This window comes from Fukomys damarensis, unplaced genomic scaffold (genome assembly GCF_012274545.1).
Source record: "Fukomys damarensis isolate Sample0158 unplaced genomic scaffold, DMR_v1.0_HiC HiC_scaffold_14, whole genome shotgun sequence".
Classification (NCBI taxonomy): Eukaryota; Metazoa; Chordata; class Mammalia; order Rodentia; family Bathyergidae; genus Fukomys; species Fukomys damarensis.
This window is the reverse complement of record NW_022900926.1, coordinates 1171728-1186033: the sequence shown is the minus strand read 5'-3', so window position 1 is coordinate 1186033 and position 14306 is coordinate 1171728. Positions and strand designations below refer to the sequence as shown.

General features: G+C 46.8%; 1 protein-coding gene across 2 annotated transcripts in view; it reads right to left on the bottom strand.

The window, feature by feature from the left end:
• The window catches only part of Slc35f1 (solute carrier family 35 member F1), a 311583-nt gene that overhangs the window by 117765 nt on the left and 179512 nt on the right, over positions 1-14306 (bottom strand). The window contains exons 1-2 of one of the 2 annotated variants that reach the window (XM_033763196.1): positions 11887-11941; positions 10004-10179 (exon numbers count right to left, since the gene is read on the bottom strand). In XM_033763196.1, the coding sequence (XP_033619087.1) occupies positions 10004-10179; positions 11887-11910 (200 nt within the window). In that variant the 5' untranslated portion in view covers positions 11911-11941. Of the gene's footprint in view, positions 1-10003; positions 10180-11886; positions 11942-14306 lie in introns of those variants that run through there. The other variant, XM_010644966.2, reaches the window with a different exon arrangement.

Sequence of the window (14306 nt, the reverse complement as noted above, 5' to 3'; positions counted from 1 at the left end):
GAAAAAGGAACAGAGGGCCTCAGACTGTGCTTGCAATCACAGGGACTCTACTTGTCCTTGTCCTCATTGGCAAGTGTGCAGGGGACGGAAGAGGGAGACTGTCTTTACTCAGTGGGGTGGTCTTTCACACCTAGTGCCACAGCGCCTGGCAGGAGGGGCATTCCCAAAACTTTTTCTGAATAAGGGAGCAGTGAATGGAACAGCAAGAGTGAATCCACAAAGAAATGAGTGATGGGGAAGGTAAGAGAATTGAAAGTTGTGCAAGCAATTTCTGAGAAGCTGTAATCAGGCTGGAACCTTCTGGATTTGACAGGGGTGTACTCCTCACGGATGAATCCAAATTACCGGTGAAGAACTAAGGCGCGGCCTGCAGGGGTTCATCTCCCTCCGGTCTCCTTCCTTCACCCTCTGCTTCCTGGGCGCCACGTCATGAGCAGTCTCCTCCTCTAGGCCCTTCACCACCCACTCACCATGCAAGGACTAAAACTTTTAAAGCACGAGCCAAAATAAACCTTTCTTCCTTTATGTGTAGGTGTCAGGTGTTTTGTCTCAGTGACCAGAAAGAGACTAAGGTAATCATGGGCAAAACTAAAATTATAAAGCTTATCGAGGGAGGAATTATATCTTGATCAGGTCGATGGCTGAGGTGAGTGACTCAGTATAGGAATGCTTTCATCACAGAGGTCCCTTTGTGTGTCTCCACTCCTTAATATACCTGAGGTCAAACCAACAGAAACCAGGGGCTCCAAGCCGGTAAGTTTCCACGGAGTAAATAACTTATCATCCTTCACAGTGCCAAGGCTTCTGCTTTTATGTCACTTACATAAGCTATGCCCACACATTTCTTTGTTAAAAGAAGTCTGCACCAAGTTCCTGCACTTTATTTTTAGAAGTTCAGTTCTTTGCCTGCTTCGGAAGAGCTAACTCTGTTCTTCTAGTTTAACGAAAGTTTAAAATCAATAGCTTGCTTAAAGCTGTGCTATAATGGTCCTGCATTTAACACTGCACACAGGGAAGTTTCAGCCTTGGAAAATGACAACCAGCAAAGCCAAAAGCCGAAATAAATGTCTTGCAGGTAGGGAGGCTGCTGCTGGGAATCTGCTTAGGCCTTGGTGCTCCGGTGACTGTGCCTGTGTGCGCCCCTCTTCACTAGCAGCTGGTCCGAAGCCCCACACCTGCAACAGGTGTCTTCCCCACTTCTCAGCCACAGGTGGCCCAAGACCGCATCACTGGCTGAGCTTTGTGCTTCCCAGGGCATTTGGTAGGTTCTGTTCCCCTTTGGATGATTCTTTTATTCTTTCCTCTCTCTGTCCTAATTTTAACTAAGATTCTAATTTTATTTTTAAATTTTGAAAAAAGAATATTGACTATTCTTAGCCTGTCAAAAATGGGAACAAAAATTCTTTGGATAAGCCCACCAAGGGCAGCTCTTGTCTTTGAAGCTCATTAGCAAGGCTAAGTCTTTGCCTTGAGATTTCTTCCTGTGGCGTCCACTGAAATGGACTACACAGGGATGAGCTCCGCATCCACAGTTCCCAAATGACTGATGAGCACGTGGGATTCTGATGATAAGGGAGCGACCCCTTGCCCTCCTGAAACACATCTGAAGATGTCTACTGTTACAGTGAGGGGGACTCCTGATGTGTCTATGGCTCCTGGCTGGCCCAAGGGCTCAGGGACACAGGCCAGATAGAAAGCTGTCTGGCCTGGCTTTGGCCAACCCCACATATTCCTCCTCCTCCTCTGCAGCTGGCATCAGACTTGGTCAGACACCAGTCGCATTGGGTTTTCCCGGCTGCTCAGACCCATTTGCTTTTTCTATGGGTGTTCAGTTGTCTGCAGTTCACAGAGGCATTCTGTGCATGTTGTGGAAGAGTATTCATGAAAGGAGGTGACAGCACAGTTTAACTGGTACCCTTACATTCTGAGCAAAGAACCGCAACGTGGAGTGGTTACCTAAAGACACACCTCAAACAAACCTGGAATTCTGTCCATCGTATAGAACTGTCACGTTCCTGTCTCCATGAAGGGAAGGGGAATGTTCTTCTCATTTTCCCCATTTGTCTATCAGTGAAATAAGTGGAGAAGGAACAGGGTAGGATGGAGAGAGAAAATGAAAAACAGGAGACACACAAATGAAGGGGAGAGACCGGGAGGATGGAATTCTGCCTTGGGAACTGCTCTTTTCATTTCTCCGTTGGCCTCCTCTCTTCCACCTCCCCATCCTCATTGGACCGTGTGGCTGCAGGTATGCCCAGAGTCAGAGGGTAGATCGGATCTTTCTGGACAAAGAACTCAGGCTCACTGTTTCTCTTGGCTTGGCTTTCTCAGGGAGAAAGTCTGCACCCATCCTGGGGAGGGTGTGGGGCTTGTGCACTTCAGAATTTGTGGACATGAACTCTTCCACTCATATCGGTCATGGTAGTGCTGAGGAAGGGTCTGAAGCACCTCTTCTTTTATCTGTTTATGAATCATACCAAGGCATCCGCTGACATCCAGGGACACACAGGCATTGTCTTAGTTACTTTTCTCATCGCTGAGACAAAATGCCCAACACCCAAATTCAAGGCAGGAAAGGTTTATTTGGCTCACAAATTTTAGAGGTTTCAGTCCATAATCGGCTGGCTCCAAGGCAGGGTGGCATCACAGAGAAGAAAGTATTCAGAACGAACAGAAGGTAACAAAGCAAGCAAGGGACAAGAGCAGCTTCTTAAACTATCCCTTTTACGCTATAACTGGGCTGCCCACCTTCTACCCGAAGGGAGGGTAGGTAGCACTCACCCAGAACTGTGCCAGACCCATCAGTGTAGTGGCTTAGTAGTCACACACCCTTAATCCCAGTACCACACACTCAATCCACCCACCTATGACTGCACAAGGCTTTCGGGACCTCTAGACACAGCCATAACACAAAGATGCTGGAATGTAATCACTGGATTGAGTCCCCATGAAAGAAGTTATTCAAATTCAAAGCGATACGTATGCAATCCGACTTGCTGGGGGAAGAGTGACTAAAGCACATACCCTATTTATTGGACACCATCTGAATGCCTCACACTGCCCTAGGAGTTTCTGTGCATCACCTCACTTAGCTAACAGGGACCCGAGGCAGCTACTGCTGTCATCCTGATTTATGATATGGAGTGAGGCAGCATAGACAAGCTAGGGAAATTCATCAGGTGACCCACGGGCTCTTCAGTTGTGACTGGAGAAACAGAAGAGGTCAGCCTGGCTGGAGGGCTGCTTGCCTGCTTTTAAAAATTTTATAATAAAAACACGAAAAAGGAACTTTCATTATTTATATACATGGATTGCATCACACATTTTATAGCAGCTCAAGACAAGTCTTCTTCACTCAGTGTGGCCCAGGCAAGACAAAAGGCCAGAGATGCGGTCTGCACAACGGGGGCCAAAACTAACTCTTAAGAAAAACCAGTGTGACCCGAAAGGGAGTGGGTGGGGAGTTTGCCAAGCCGCATCCTTCAGGAAGGCTTTAAGAGGCTCCGCTGGCTATGCCCGCAGCAGACTCAGACAAGCGGGACTTCTGGGGAGACAGGATTCCACTCCTGCGCAGGCCAGGGGCCTCCAAACTCTGCAGCACAGTAACAGCCCTGCCCTCCAGGGACCTGGCCATCACAGTCCCGAGCTGTGTCTGAGGAGAGCTGGAGCTTCACCCTCAGAAAACCCTGTGTTCTGGCTCCATGTATTTCACCATCCAGCCTGTGTCGTTGTCGGTTGCTTACAGTGAACATTAAAGAAAATGCCAAGGAAGCCAGGGCAAAGGTGTTGCAGCAGAGCAGCATCTCAGCATCAGGGCGGGGGGCCCTTGCTGACCCCAGGTCAGACCCGCCTTGGAACACCCGGCGTCCACACTTCCACACTGAGCCACCGTGTCATGGCTCTTCAGAGATCTTTTTTATTTTGTATGAACTTCTATATTTTTCCTGATTACAATATTTTAAATCTTGTGATAGGAATGGGTGCAAATTTACCCAGCAATTGTGTGCAAGAGGCGTGAGTTTTTTGTAGAGAACAGATAAGAAGTTTGTCCTGTGTCAGAAGAGGAAACAATTCATTAATCTCATTAGTGCTCCTCCACCTATCACCCCTCTACCCTAACAGAAAAGGTGTGTGAGTGTGTGTGTGTGTGTGTGTGTGTGTGTGTGTGTGTGTGTTGGCACCAACTGTGAGAAGCAGAGTCATGTTAAATGCTGAGGGGATGGGACCACTGGGTCACAAGTTGCACACGCTGCTGGGTGGGGACAGAGCTGCCAGGTGTGTGTCTTTCTTATCCCTTGCTCCCCGTGGGTGGGGAAGGGGTGAGGAGGGTGTGCAGAAGGAGCCCGAGAGAGTAACACCTGCAACTCCCACTGACCATCTCCACAAGCAGACCTAGGCTGTGATTCTAGACCACAGCGTCCCTGTTTTCTGTAATTTCATATTCAGACCAAGGACATTTCTCACAAAGAGTAAGACCTGTAGTTACCTTTAGCATCTCTCTTTAAAACAAAAGGAACAAAACACACACAAAGGGATGGATTCTACATGGTGATTGTTTTCTTTCTGGGGTACTGGGGATTGAACCCAGGGCCTCCACATCATGCCACATCACCAGAGTCAGAAACCTCTGTAGTAGGCTTTAATCTTCTGTTTAGTATATGATACAAGGCTGAAGAAAAACTTGAAAGACAGAATTAAAGAGAAAAGTGGGAGCTGGGATGGCTGGTGCGGGGTCCCCAGCAAAGACCCCGGTTGGTCAGTCTCAACCACTGATTCTTACCATTCATCATTTGGGGTAAGGGTGAGCTACATACATGCAAGGACAAGACTACGTACAGGTGTGTGGTCGTGAGGTTTTTATGGAAACAAAAGCAGGCAAAGCTTTAAAGACAAGAGACAAAACATTTGCAAATTAGAACCAAGTAGACAAAATATATGGTTGTAATTAGAACACTGTTGTCTGAGCTAAGAAGGTATTGATTGTGCGAATGGAATTTGGGTGTGAATTACTGTGATCTTTGCTATGCCTGTTATCGTATATTAGTCTCACAGCTTCACAGGCCATGACTGCGGTCTGGGTCGTGGCCAGTGGTGGGGAGGTCATGCTAACCTGCACGCTATCTCTGTGTTTATGAGATGTTTTTGTGAGTTATGTATCTTTAGTTAGACTTGCTGTTTAAAGTAATTAAAATTGAAGGTTTTAACTCTTTACAGCCTAGGCTGCTTACAGCATGCTTCGGGCATAATCAATATTGTGGCTTCAGGCACCCCAGCACTTTATAATTTTCACTGTTAAAATTTTTAAAACAGGTTCTCATTAAGTCACTAAGTTGCCTGGGTTGGACTTGAACTTGGAATCCTCTTGTCTCAGCCTCCCTGAGTGCTAGAATTATACTCAGGCATGCACCACCTGGCCTGGCCATGGTAGTATTTTATGAGTACTCTATTAATGCTATTAGAGACTTAATTTCATTCTTACACTCACACAAAGAAGTACACGACTGACTGGATGCATAGTTTAATTTCTATGTCTCAAGGATTTTCTGGAAAGTAAGGTACATGCAATACTCATGAAATTGCTTTTAGCTGGCAGATTGTTTTTCATTCAGAATTGCAAGAGTATATAAAGATGCCTTTCAGTGAAAAAGCAAAACTTAGCTAACCAGTTAGCAGGGCTGTGGGCATTGTTAGTGCCTTAATAATGCTCAGGGGCGTTGAGATGCTAACCTTCCATTTCCTTCCCGGTGTCTGTACCTGAAAAGTGGAAGGCAATTTGGACCATTCACACTCTCATTCCTGGCACACATTGTTTTCAACCACCAGGACTGGAGGAAGAAAACAAGGACTGAAAGTGTGGGTTTTTCACCTTCAGAATCCTGCTTTTGCTCCACCGTCCTCGCCCCGCCGAATTAGGCAGACAAAGATGTAGGGAAACGGTAGAAGGGGTGAGGGATCGCCTGCTTCCTTCTTTTCCATCCCTAAAGCAGTGGCTGAGCCCAGGCTGTTCTCCCCTGGTTCATAGATTTTGCACTTCGGGTCTCTTGGTGTCCTGACTTCAACGAGTGTTACATGGGATTTTGAGAAAAGAGAAAAGGAAGAATCTTCTTTAGCCAATTCCACGGACAAATGCTCATGTTCCTGGAAGCCTCCCTGTACTTTCTTGGTCCTATTCCTAAAGTCCTGCTTTGGACAAACAGCAGGAAGTTTTGGATTGTCCGGCGTTTCTTCAATGGGCACATTTTCATTTCCTGAGTGACTGCTGGTTACAAGGAAGCTATTGAAAAACAGTAATCTAAATTTTACCTAAATTCTCAAACTTGACCCCAGGTCAGTGACACTAAATCTACAGTCATGGCCCTGCAGCTTTCTGGAGAAAAACAAGCACTCTTTTGGGAAGTTAGAAACCTCTGGAAGAAAACCTGCCTCTAAGCATGGGAAGACTAGCTTTAAAGTTTGACAGGATATAGTTTTGCCTTGTTTCAGGAAGACAATGCTTAATATTTATAGGAATTAAGAATCAAAGGTACTGTATGCCCACACCCCTCCTTTATATGGAACTGGTCACTGGTCCAACACAAATTTCATCGAGAGAACTCAGTTTATTTCAAAGTCAAATTTTGTGAGATTTATATATCATCCTCAACACTCATGAAAGGCTTTTTGCATTCATCACGTGGCATACATTTTTAGAAGCTGTATGATAAAAATGATTGAGATCTGCCTACAAAAATATATCCCTGGGTCTACTTCTTGCTGCTGCTCTGTGGCCCAAGGCAGCATTGCTTCCCGTGGAGGCCCTGGCAAAGCAGTGAGGTCTGCATGGGGAGAGGTGGGAAACGGAGCCTGCTGGGCTCTGGGAGCCGCCAGGCCGGGCTGTGACCCCTCACGTGTGCACCAGATGTTCCTCAGGAGCTGAGGGAGGAGATTACTGCACCCTAGCACTGAGTCAGCCCATACAACATTAATATAATTACCACATTGACTTCCAGATGCCAGTGTAATGCCAGCCTATGGGAACCTGGGGGTTGCAGCTTAAAACAAGCGCACCTTCTTAGAAAACACCAAATAAAGACCTGCCGGCAAGTCTGATGACTCCGCCACAGGGAGCATCTCCAAGGCAGCACGGTGGTCAGAGCTGCCAGGCCACTGGGTGCTGTGCTCCCAGCCCCAGCCTCTTCCCTGTGCACTCAGCCCTCCATGCCACCCTCCCCTGTGCTGTCCAGAGCCTCTGTCTCTCCTGGACCCTACCCTTGCTGGTTTCTTGTTCAAGGTTAAACCTGCAGGAAACAACCAGTCCTTCCACCCAAAGGCTCTGCAATCCTCTGCACCTCTGGAGAGGGGACGGGGGCCCTGGCCTCTCCTGCCTCCTTCTGACCCCCATCCTCCAGGGGGTTCCTGGCCAGCAAAGCCTGGCTTTCTCACTGATAAATTCTGAGGCAATATCTATTTTCTGGGGTGTAATTCACAGACACAGCGGCTGGCAGCTTAGAAAGGCAAACAGATGGTGTTAACTTTGGGTCTTTCTCTAGATTTGGTATTCTAGTATTTTCTGGCTTCCCCTGTAGCTGCTGAGATCACCCCTTCTGCTGTTGAGAAAGCGTCATCGTGCTTTCCCGGCTCACGTTAAATGTCCAAGCTTCTGGAGGTGAAATGGTTGGAACCCAGGGCCTGGTGTACTCCACCACCTCACAGTCCAAACTCTGACCATAAAAATCACCAGAAAACATAAATTCATCACTTTCCTGAGAACTTTTTTCAGCGTTAGAATTTTGCAAAAGCATTCTTAATTTAATCTTATTATTCTTAATTATATGCCTTGTACTGGGCTGATTCTTTTCATACAGATTCAAGCACTTATAAAATTGAGTTTTATATTCAACTTTGAGCTCTTTTCTTGATGAGCCAAGCCATGAATTCCCAGTCTCTCAGAAGTTATTTCTAATTCTATGCCTTCCCCATTTCCTTACTTTCTGAGTCCTGATTTGAAGTACCCTTTGAGAAATTCTAGGGTAAACATTGGACAACACACTTATATCATGTGGAATTATTAGCTCCCAAATTGCACCACGGAAACAGCTGAGATCCAGTCGCTACAGCTGTGACTTTAGTTGACACTGTATCCTTAAGGTAATTATGTCTGCTAATGTTAAAAAATTTAAAAAACAGACCAGGTATGGTGGCGCATGTCTGTAATCCCAGCACTTGAGAGGCTGAGGCAGAAGGACACTGAGAGTTTGAGGTGTGCCTGAGCTACATAGTGAGACCCTGTCTCAAAAGACCAAAATTAAAACAAAGCAAAACAAAAATGCTAATAGCACCAATTTTTGAGAAGTCAATGAAATTGGCTTCTCTAACACTTTAAACAAATCCAAATTATTTCAATCTCAGCTATTCATTTTTATTTCTCCTATAATATGAAATCTAAAACTTGCCAAATAATTGTAACTGAGCTATATTATTGTGGACACAAATCTAATAATATAAAAATTAAATACAAATAAAAAGTCCTTATAAATTTTCAAACAAGTATGACTGTCAGAACTGCTGTGTGGAGCCATAATGTGTCCTAAGGGAAGTACAGTAAAACCTTGGACTGTGAATGACTTGTTCTGCAAGATTAGCAAGTATTTCTAATAAATTTGAACTTCATAAATGAGTTATGCCCTGCAATATAATTAGTACAACAGCAAGAGGTTATGGAGATCTCATTTGCAGAGGAGGAGGAGAAAGGGCAGAAGAATCCTTCACTTTAGATGAGATTATGAAGATGTGTGAGGAACAGTGCAAAATTTTGTAGAAAATCTCCACCTAAATAAGGCTGTAGCATTGTGAGTGATGAGTCTGCTCAACAGCAATGCAATGCCACATTTCCATGGAACCCTCAAAAGGAGGCGAAAGCAGGAATCATTGGATAGGCTCCTTGTTGAGTTGCTCAAAAATGAAAAGATTCCACTGAACCATGGACAGCAGCGACTCTGTTAGTGACAGGGAAGTTTGTCCCACACAACAGCCCTCCTCCCTCTTGTCTTCCTCAACCAGACACACAGGTTTTCAAAGGTAAGTGCAGGTTCATTTGTCTATTTTTATTATATTTTGTATTTTATTTATTATACTGTGTTATATTATGGTATCAATCATTTTCAAATAAATATTTTGGGTTGTGGAATGAATCATCTGAGTTTGAATTGCTTCTCATGGGGAAATTTGCTTTGATGTACAAATGCTTTGGGTTTCAAGCAAGTTTCTGGAATGAACCATGCTTACAAACCACAATTTTACGAAATTGTCTTCAGACCTATTGATGAGTATTTTCCAACGCATCTGTCATAGTCCACAGCTCCTGTTTGGGCAGGAATTGCTGGCTACTTCTGGGCCATAGATAAAAGTGCTTCCTCCAGTCTGGGGTATTACCTGGAGCTCTGAAGCCTACCCTCTAGCACTGCCTCCTTTCAACAATGCTTCTTAAAACAAAAAACAAACTTTCTTGCCCTGACTTTTGGAAGACTTGTTTTATTGCTTTAGTTATTTCAGTTTAAACTAATTTACCACCTTGCCTGACCACTTGTGGTAGCTTATTTTTTCTTTCCTTGATATTAGAGCTGTGTTCACTGTTTTTATCTTTCCTGTCACTTTCCCAAAGGACTTGTGTTGTCTGCAATCCCCTTGGATATCTGGGTGGAGCTGCCTATGGCTACACCAGGCTCCGAGGAAGTCTCGATTTGGAGTCTCGGAGAGACGGCCGCGTGGTGACAGGAATGCAGATGAGCGATGGATTATACACTTCCACCTACACACGCATCTGCACTTCCTGCTGAATTCATACAATTTATGCTTTGTGGTTTAGTCATTCGTTGTGTTTGTGATATTTCTGAAAAATAGAAAAGTGAGGTCTGTGGTTTGGAATGCTCTTGCTGACACTGTAATAATAAAGGTCATTAAACCACAGGTCACATTCTCCTCAGAGTTTGTAGAAGCCTAACGCTCAGTGTTCACAGGAGCTTACCTTGCCGGACTGCCAGAGTAGTGGTGTAGACCAAGAAGAGAAGGATGTAGTTGAGGAAGCTCTGGAAGACGGGTGTGTTGGCGTGGAAGTCTTCTGACAGGTACTTGCTGGTTAAGCCAATTCCACAGATGAGGAGGGACAGTACCTGGCCCAGGGCCACAGAGATGAGCATCTCCCTGAGAAAGAAGCAGGGAGTCCATTAAAACAACTCCCGGTAAGATAGAGTGGTTATTCCTAGGAGCCATTAGGTTACTGATGGAGAATCGAGTGTCCAAACTGCAACCCCAAACCCACTTATTTATCACAAAATGCCAACAATGCAATTAATCCTGAATACTGAGGTCTTGGTCTAGAAAGACCACTGTCATGTGTCGCTTGGCTCACGTGTCGACAGAGCCATGGGTCTGCCACAACCATACTAAGGGAAGGGCAGCGAGTATCATCGCTTTAAACCTATCCCAGCGATTCTGCCTGGAAGGTGGGTTCATTATGACTGAGGCTCTTACAGAGGTAGGAACCGAAGCTTACTGTGGCTCAGGGTTCTCTCAGCCACACAACTCAGAAGCAGCACAACTAGTCCAAGGAGCCCTGCAGAGCCCCGTACCCACACAGGGAGACCCTGCTCTGCAGTGATCACGGTACTGGGCCGGAAACACTTGGGCAAGAGAGCCACGCCCCACTGAAGACCCAGGCCAGCCTCTCCAGTCTGTGCAGACGCTCTGGGCCTCAGCTCGCTCTGGAGAGTACCCGTACTCTGGAGACAGTGCTCTGGAGAGCACTGGTCGTCTGCTCTCTTCTGCCCCCCGAAGCTTCCTGTGTTCTTTGCACTCTGATGCCTGAAGCCAGTTCTGCAGCGTGGTGGTCTGACACCGTTCAGGTAGTGTGACTGTTCCTGCGCCCTTTCCACAGGCACTGGCCCTGCAGATCACCGCAAGGCACCAGAGCCGAGCGCCACTTTGTGCAGAAATGAAGTGGCCACGTAAAACACGTGGTCACAGATGCTCTGCCATGGGGAAAGCCCCAGGATAAAGAGCAGGCTTCCACCCTCCCCGAAGTCTCCTCTGACTTTCCCAATTTATTTTTAGGAACAGCAACACAATGCAAGCAAGCAGCAACATTTCTGAACAAAAAACTCGAGAAGAGGTGGTGTTGCTTCCTCCGCCAAGGCAGCCATGAGTCTATCATTCTGGAAGGAACAGAGTCCTGGGCACTCTTGATTTAAAACAAAAAGCCACCAGTCACATGTTCATTCCATCCGCTTTCTCGAGGAGGAGAATTTTACCCAGGCCCACAGGCCCTGGGGGACGCTGCCCTGAGGTTAACCTGTAAGTTCTGGCCCGGATCCCTGAACCCAGTTCCTAGAAAGAGTCCAGGCCATGTGTGCCATAGGCCACCTGCTACTGAGAGCCCTGCACTGTCCCTTGCAGGATCGGAAGGGGTTCTGCACAGGTGAGACCAAGAAAAGCCACACTGGCCATTGAATTGCTCAGGGGACGGGAAGGCTGGCCTGGCCTCCACGCCTGAGCCTCTAGCTCTGCAGCTTCTGGGGTCCCGGGGTTTGAAGAGGCCTGTGGTGGAAACAGAACCCAAGATGCGAGAGAGGAGCCCAGTCAGACCTGCTGGGCCCTGAGGTTAGTGAGGGAGGAGCAAGCGCCTCCCACCCAGTCAGCCCTGGGGCACAGAGACGGCTGCCCCTGAGCTGTGCCCACTGTGGAGAGCCTGAGGGAGAGCTCAGCGCTGTCCAGGTCACACAGCTTAGCCAAGGCCATCAGCAGCTGCCCTGAGCACCCGACTTCTGCTCTGCTCCTGCCCTGGCCCCCGTGAGTGCCTGATTGCACCAGGGCCTGCACACTGCCCACTGTGCCTGCCAGTCCGACACCCACTCTGTGAGAAGCCAGCGCTCTCATCCCTTCCAGCGGCCTCGCTGCTCTGCCCGGTAACGACGCTTGCCACCTCCTTTGCTTTCCCCAGACGCGAAGATTACAGTGCTCTCCATGGTGTCTGTGGACAGTGGCCCCGTGGCAGGAGTAGAGATGGGATGCACAGGCAGTCAGTCACAGGTGCAGTCCACAGGTGCAGGCTGCGTGGAGCCACTTGTAAGAATGGAAGGGTGATTTCAAAAATAAAAGATAGAGGAAAGAGAAGAGTCAGAATTAACTCTCTAGGTTTTAAGGCTAAGAGAAATGTAATATCCACTGATGAAAATCATGATAAGGAGTTGGTTTTAGTGGCAAGACAACAGATGAGCTTCCAGATGACTCAACAGCATGGGAATCAAGGCTGGAGAAGAGACGAGCCAGAGATAAGTATGTGAAGTTATATCATAAAAGTCGTGGCTAAAGTACTGGCAATGGACAGTACACCAAAAAAGGTGAGTAGGAGAGGAAATAAGAGGACCCCAGGAGAGACCCTTGAGAAATTTTCAGATTGGGGCTGGGAGAGGGAGGAGGGTCACATCATTGGGGTCAGTTTCTAGAGGACAGAGGACAAAGTCGAGGCCAGGACAGCTCCTGGTGTCAAGGAGACCACAGGAAAGATGCTCGGGGGGGACGGTCGGCACACAGAGTGTGGCTGGAGGGCAGAGAGAAGAAAGAATGATCGAGAGATGATTTGAGGTACCTGTCAGCCTTTAAAAGACAAGTTCTGGCTGAGTGGGGAGAACCAAAGTGCTCCTGGTGTCAAGGAGACCAGCAGAATGGAGCATTTCATACAAGGAAAGGTCGTGGCGAGAAAGTGGACAGGAAGCAGTGAGAGACAGTGTGACTTTGAAGAATTCAGGAAGTTTTCTAAAGAAGTGTGGTTGGGTCATCACGTAACAATGCTACTGATAGTTAAAATAAATGACTACATTAGTTTACAGTGGATTGATGATGGCTCTATCATTGGCCACTTGATTATTTGCCTGATAACTCATATTATTAGGGAAGAGCAGTGGGTGAGCTCCAGCTGCTGGATCACAGAATTTTTCCAGCACTGAGTGCATCCACTGGAGGACACTGTGGGTGGAAAGTGTTAGGGTAGGGAGGAGGCAGAGACCACTGCTGTGACCTGGTCACTCCTACCTGTCCTGGAGTGACCCCCATGGTCCTCAAAACCCTAGCAATACTTCATGCCTTTCTGAGCAAAGTGAGGCCACACAAGACTTCATACTACTTATATAAGAGAAGAAGACTTCAGTCTCTCTTGGGCATACCTGCAACACGTTATAAATGAGCCTCCCATTGGCCTCAGGCCCTACAGAAAGGTGATAGGACACAGCCCTGGTTACTGGGCAGCCAGTACATGCAAAGTTGAGAACCGGGTTCCTCCATGACCTTGTACAAAATGGAGCCAACAAGGTGAAACAGCAACCACCGTCATTCATATTCAGAAGTTTTCACTATGTGCCTAACCCTGGGCCTAAATCTATGTATTTATTTACTTATTTTTAATATTTATTAAATTTATTGGTACATATTAGGTATATAATACAGTTACATTCATCTCTGGGATCTTGTCCCTTACGTGACTTATCAGGTTCTTATTTTTCCCCATTCCCCAGCCCTCCCCTCAGCCCCTCCACCCTTCCCTGTTTACAAAGACATTGTTTCCATGTTTTTCCTTTTCACATATTTTTTCCCTGTTTCCCTTTCCCTACCCCTCCCGCTTCCTCTACTCTTTTAGACTTTTCTTCCTATTACACGATATCAATTATACATTTTAATCTTTGTTTACGCTTTTAAGTTTATTTAAACACGCATTGAATCCTCAGAATACCTTGAAGGCAGCACTGTGTCAGTGTACTCTGTAGATCACAGCTGATGCTGAGATGGTAAGTACCAGCCCAAGGCCACCTTGGGAAGGGTTGGATGGAGGCCAGGTGACATCATTCCAAATCCTGACTTCTTCATGACTACACTAGGCCGCGTGTGCTGCCAAAAATATTCTGTTCACCCAAGTGGCTGGTTTCCAGAAACACTTTGTAGACAGTAGGGACAGAATGAGGAAACCTGGCCAGACTGCCTCTCCAATGAACACTGCCACCAAGCAGGACTGTAGATCTGCTGTCTTCAATCTCTGCTGTAACTAGTGGTCATGTCATTTAGCTCCTTCCAGTATGATTTGACAGAGAAGGAGTATAAATGGTTTATTTGCCATGCCGATGAGCACTACATGTACAACAGGAAGGAAAGGCTGCCATCAGCTCGGCTCATGAGCCCCTTACGGCAGGATGAGCAGGGCGTCACAGCCTGCAACGTGGAGCTGGCCACCAGAGCCATCACAGCACAGTGAGACAGAGAGAGAGAGAGAGAGAGAGAGAGAG